The sequence below is a fragment of the Ammodytes marinus genome (genome assembly GCF_949987685.1).
Source record: "Ammodytes marinus genome assembly, chromosome: 11".
In the NCBI taxonomy this organism is placed as follows: Eukaryota; Metazoa; Chordata; class Actinopteri; order Uranoscopiformes; family Ammodytidae; genus Ammodytes; species Ammodytes marinus.
Genome location: NC_137215.1, coordinates 1,403,614 through 1,409,438, shown reverse-complemented (window position 1 = coordinate 1,409,438; position 5,825 = coordinate 1,403,614). Strand labels below are relative to the sequence as shown.

The following is a 5,825-nucleotide window of genomic DNA, read 5'->3' as shown; positions in this document are numbered from 1 at the left end:
CCGACCCGTGGACCTTTACTGCAGGTCATCCCCCCCCCTCTCTCTGTCTCTCTCTCCTCTCTCTCTCTGTCTCCCCATTTCAACTCTGTACTATCTAATAAAGCTTGAAAATGCCCCAAAAAATATATATAGAATACATAATGGTATTTGATGAAGAGAATATACAGCTAAAAAGAAAGTAAAGTAGGAGGTAAAGCTTGACCTATACTGCCCCCATGTGGCGAGTCTGCGTAAATACATTGAATTGAATTCAACTGGAGCCTACACAATAACTTATGCTGTGTTTCGACTATTGGTTAGTCTGTCTGTCTGTCTGTCTGTCTGTCTGTCTGTCTGTCTGTCTGTCTGTCTGTCTGTCTGTCTGTCTGTCTGTCCATCTATCCGTCTGCCTATCTATCTATCTGTCCATCCTTCTGTCCGTCTGTCTGTCTGTCTTGGGGTATGTGTCTGCATGCTGGAACACTGAGGTTTGTGCACAGTAACCAAAAAAGCTCTGCGATCTCTTCAGTACAAAGTAGAACAAATGTTTCCAGTCAAACTAATTTCTACATTAAGTTCTTTCTGCTCATATCAAAGTTACTGCATCATTGCTGTGTGTTCCCATCAGGCATGCAAACTCATAAGCCATGAAAAAGGTGAGAAGTCCGAAAACAAACACCGGTAGGGGGGTCTGGATGTTAATCTGCAGTGACAATCCGCCAACCGCGGCCGTTAACCAGCATGCGCATAAATCAATGCAAATGGCTGTAAAACAACGGTTGGCAAACTCTGTGAATTTATTTAAAAAGTGATTCACATAAACCGAGTAGGCACTAGGGTTGCCACCTTGGATTTAAGAAAAAAAGGGACACTTGATGTTTGGGGCGGAGGGATCGGCCATTATTAGGCTACCAGTTCAGACTGACCAGTCTAATGACCTATAATAACCATAAACACCTACAGTGCTTTTTACAGTAGGATATATAAGGAGACTGAGGTGGGAACCCTGGACCTTGTAGGGTGGTCCGGGGGAATGCTCCCCCGGAAGAAAAAAATGCAACCTTTCAAAGTAAAATTCATCACTCTGGTGCACTTTGAGAAGAAAATTGCATGCAACCAGGCCCAAGGGCTCAGGGGGGCCCTAAGCCAGAAATACTGATAGTAACTTTACATGTCGCATTGTCAAAGAGCTCAGTCACTCATGTCAATAACAGGGTCCAAAAAGGAATAGCCTAAAATAAGGAAATAAATCATCATGGGCCCCTCAACTAGTAGGTGAAGAATACAAGAGCAAGTGCAAAACTAAAGCATTATTAGCTCTGTCTTAGGGGCTTCATGAGGGGCCTTGAAGGCCCCCTCACACATACAGTAATAAGCTTTCTATGTGTAAATTCTATACTGTTCATAAAAAGTAGCTATCCATCTGTTGAATAGGGATAGGGAGGAGTGGGGCAGGGGAAGGGGGGGGGGGCATTCTGGGCCCATTATCTCATAATCCGTATATGAACCAAATGGTTTCCACAATCTTTTTTTCTATTTTCGCGGGGAGCATGCACAAGCATTATTTATTTAAAAAAAAAAAAAAAAAAAGTGGGGGCCCCACACTGGGTCTTGAAACGGGCCCCGAGATCGTTGAGACCGCCCCTGCCCGCTGCGCTTTCTCTCTGCCCAGCCCCGCTCGCCTCTCCATTGAGAATGCATTAGTTGGCGCAACATTTTTGAATTATTTTCTGCCTCCTTATGGTATAAAAATGAGCTGTTCGGTTTCTTTGCCTTGGTATTGTTGGAACTGTCTGTCACTGACTGAATGTCTGGCTAATTATCTATAGACTACATGTAGGCCTACTAACGTTAACAGAATGTAACTTTTTTTTTTCCTCTAATTTGTACTCTTACTTCAGTCATGTATTTTTTGGGCTTTCCAGTCGACTCCGTCGGGACTTCTTTCGGCTATATCAATACAATGTATCAACACAACTGGCGAAAAATTCTCGTCTCTGGGCTCGCGCTCGGCCGTTTCAGATGGTAGGCGACTTTCCGCTCGCGCTGTCAGCTGGCCGCGCGGCTTCGCGTTGGGCTCCCCGTGTGAAGTGACGGGCGGAGGATCCCACGAGCGCGCGCATGCGTTTGACGAGCAGCACGGAAGCGAAAGTTCGAAGGGAGTGCGCCCGCTTGTTGTGCCGCCTGACAGAACGCTGCACCTTCTCTCTGCCCGCTCGCTTCTCCATCTCTCTGCCCGCTCGCCTCTCCATTGAATGTATAAGCAGCCGCGACAAGGACTCCCGTGTGCAACGGCCATGGCCGCGCCCCCCCCCCCCCCCCCCCCCCCCACCCCCAAAAAATATTTTCTCAACGGATCTCCACGAATCACACAAGTGGCCAATTTTGTTTTCAAAAAGGTGAATTTCACCGAAAGGTGACGAGTTTGCATGCCTGTCCCATCTTAGTGTTATTATACAGACGACATTAAAATCCATCATGAGACCTCAGGGAAAGCAGAGCAGTTTAAACAGATATGTCAGCCTTTCCTTGACTACATAACAAGAGTAAAAACAGTATGCGTAAGAGTAAGAGTAAGAGTACGCCATGTTAGGGGGGCGCTGGCCCTTAGCTCAGTTGGTAGGGCGTCCCCCCCATGGGCCTCGGCCAGCAGCGGACCCGGGTTCGATTCCAGCCCGCGGTCGTTCTCTGCATGTCAAGGCCGAATTCCACCGGCTGCCTCTCCGGTCCTTCTCCGCTCCAGCACGGCAGAAACAGTAATACAATTAAGAGCAGTCAGTGGGTGAGTTTCCACCACGTCCGCTGCACCGTCTCTCTGCTCCGCTGCTGCTCCAGCTGTCCGGTGAAATACGCACTGCTTCTATTTCTGCCGGATGCCGGAGCTCAGCGCATCAATTTAGCACAGAACACATCGAGATAGACAGGAACACAGGCGCCGACAAAACAATAAAACCTCCGGTTAATTTTCAAAATAAGACGCTCGGTGTTCACTGCAGGTAACAATCTCAAAACAGAGACACATACAAGCATGTCCACTGTTCTTTTACTCGTTCGGATGGGAACAATAACCTTCTGTGCGTTCGTTGTTGTGTAAATACCATATAGGAGAATCATATTATCAAGAGCGATCGACCGTCACTTTTATTACCGCGGGAACTCCTCGGTCTCGCGACTCCAGCTGTTCAGCGAAGCTGGCCGTGTCTGCTGTGGGCGCATGGAGCAAAACCGTTGGACACCGCATGCGCAGCCAGTGGAATTCCGGGGTCACTCCCCTCTCTGCCCCATTTCAACTCTGTCTACACTATCAGTAAAGCACAAAAAATGACAAAAAAAAATATCTTAAAAAAAAAAAAGAGAGAGTACGCCATTTGCTTCTGTGTTTAGTTTTTTCTGGTGTGTGTGTGTGTGTGTTCTTTGGAAGAAAAATAAGAAAAAAATAAAGTATAAAAAATAAAAAAATAAATTAAATTAGAAAACTCACCAGGACGTAGGTGTCGTGCTCATGTTTCTTTCTGTGCAGGTGGAGATCTGAAAATACAGGAATTAAAATCAACATGTGACATCAACAAAAACACAATCTGTAGGTTAAAGCTGGGGTGGAGGATTTGGGGAGAAAATAGCAGTTGGGATAGAGATTCGAATCCAAATACCTCAACCGCTCCACTTGTTCTCTTTGGTCCCTCCCCTATGGTCCCTCCCTGACACGCTCTACACCAACAAAGTCGTGCCAAAGTGAATGGACAGTCCCAACAACAACCAATAAGAACAGAGAATCGGAGCATCGCTCTGATTGGTCAGAGTGTACCGCTCATGTTAATTTTGACCAATCAGAAATCACATACCCCAGCTTTAATGTGACGTCATACAAGCTGTGTACACCCAACATCTATGTCCTGTCTGTCTGTCTGTCTGTCTGTCTGTCCCTTCCTCTGTCACTCTCCCTGAGATTTCTCAAAAAAAAATCACAATTCTAGAGAACGATTCTTGTCAAAATCACTTTGTCAAAATCAGTGAAGATCTCCTCATGATCCACTACCTGTCTGTACTGTGTGTGTGTGTGTTCATTCATGTGTGTGTGTGTGTGTGTGTGTGTGTGTTTGTTCGTGTGTGTGTTTGTGTGTGTGTGTGTGTGTGTGTGTGTGTGTGTGTGTGTGTTCATGTGTGTGTGTGTGTGTGTTTGTTCATGTGTGTGTGTGTGTGTGTGTGTGTGTGTGTGTGTGTTCATGTGTGTGTGTGTGTGTGTTCATTCATGTGTGTGTGTGTGTGTGTGTGTGTGTTTGTTCGTGTGTGTGTTTGTGTGTGTGTGTGTGTGTGTGTGTGTGTGTGTGTGTGTGTGTTTGTTCATGTGTGTGTGTGTGTGTGTGTGTTCATGTGTTCGTGTGTGTGTGTGTGCTGAAGATGATCCAATATTAATACACACAGCCCAGGCTCTGTAAACTGGTGTGTTACTATCTATGGTGGATCCTTTGTTTACATTCCTGTTTTCTGCATAAACACACAATAGACAGGTATGAGGAGATATTCATGGGGGGGACGCCCTACCAACTGAGCTAAGGGCCCATGGGGGGGGGGACGCCCTACCAACTGAGCTAAGGGCGCCCCCGTCATTTTAATGTGTGTTCAGAGAGGCTGATACATCCCAAGTCAGCAGGGTTTGGCAGGGTTATCTGATCTCAAAATGTAGGTCTACTTTTATGTTACACTATTGGTGTGTAATAGTCCGTGTGAGTGTGTGGATAATGTAGTGCAGTGTGTGTGTGTGTGTGTGTGTGTGTCTCTCTCACTCTCTCTCTGTCTGTCTTCTCCATTGATAAATATTTCTTAATGTTTGTCCATGACGTGTTGTTAGCATACACTGCTAGCATCACAATCACAAACCTGTCTGTCTGTCTGTCTGTCTGTCTGTCTGTCTGTCTGTCTGTCTGTGTGTCTCTCTCTCTCTCTCTCTCTCTCTCTCTCTCTCTCTCTCTCTCTCTCTCTCTCTCTCTCTCTCTCTCTCTCGATACATATTTCTTAATGTTTGTCTATGACGTGTTGTTAGCCGTTAGCATACACTGCTAGCATCACAATCACAAACCTGAGTCGTTCACGTTGATAACATCCACCGACACCATATCGGGTTTATTATCCGCGGGTCCCACTTTCCTCTCCGTGACACCGGAGGGCACCACGTCCGGCTTAGGGCCCAGTTTTCTGGGGTAAAAGTCTCCGGCGTGAGGGTAAGACGTGGACATTATACCGCCGCCGTCCATCGCCATTTTTGTTTAACTTCCTGACAGTAGTGGAGTAGATTCTTCTTCGCTGGTGTTATTTAAATGTCGAACAACGAATTGGTGAATTACCGCCGCCTAGTGTATTGGAGTGTCAGTGTGAATAACTTGATTTTGTCTCATCCATCATTCTGTAAACTATCCCTGGGTTCCAAATCACATACTGTTTCTTTTCACTACACTACTAAAGTACAGAAGAGTTTTAGTCTTTTCACTACACTACATACTAAAGTACAGAAGAGTTTTAGTCTTTTCACTACACTACATACTAAAGTACAGAAGAGTTTTAGTCTTTTTACTACACTACACACTAAAGTACAGAAGAGTTTTAGTCTTTTTACTACACTACACACTAAAGTACAGAAGAGTTTTAGTCTTTTTACTACACTACATACTAAAGTACAGAAGAGTTTTAGTCTTTTCACTACACTACTAAAGTACAGAAGAGTTTAAGTCTTTTTACTACACTACACACTAAAGTACAGAAGAGTTTTAGTCTTTTTACTACACTACATACTAAAGTACAGAAGAGTTTTAGTCTTTTCACTACACTACTAAAGTACAGAAGAGTTTAAG

The 5,825-nt window shown here is 45.1% G+C and overlaps 1 protein-coding gene across 1 annotated transcript in view; it reads right to left on the bottom strand.

Moving 5' to 3' along the window:
* LOC307257520 (zinc transporter 6-like) overlaps window positions 1–5,224 on the bottom strand; it is a gene marked incomplete at its 3' end in the record, with an annotated part of 9,957 nt that extends 4,733 nt beyond the window's left edge. The window contains exons 1-2 of the mRNA XM_080036782.1: window positions 5,057–5,224; window positions 3,461–3,507 (exon numbers count right to left, since the gene is read on the bottom strand). Of these exons, the coding sequence (XP_079892908.1) occupies window positions 3,461–3,507; window positions 5,057–5,213 (204 nt within the window). The 5' untranslated portion in view covers window positions 5,214–5,224. The remainder of the gene's footprint in view (window positions 1–3,460; window positions 3,508–5,056) is intronic.
* Between the last annotated feature and the right edge of the window lie 601 nt (window positions 5,225–5,825).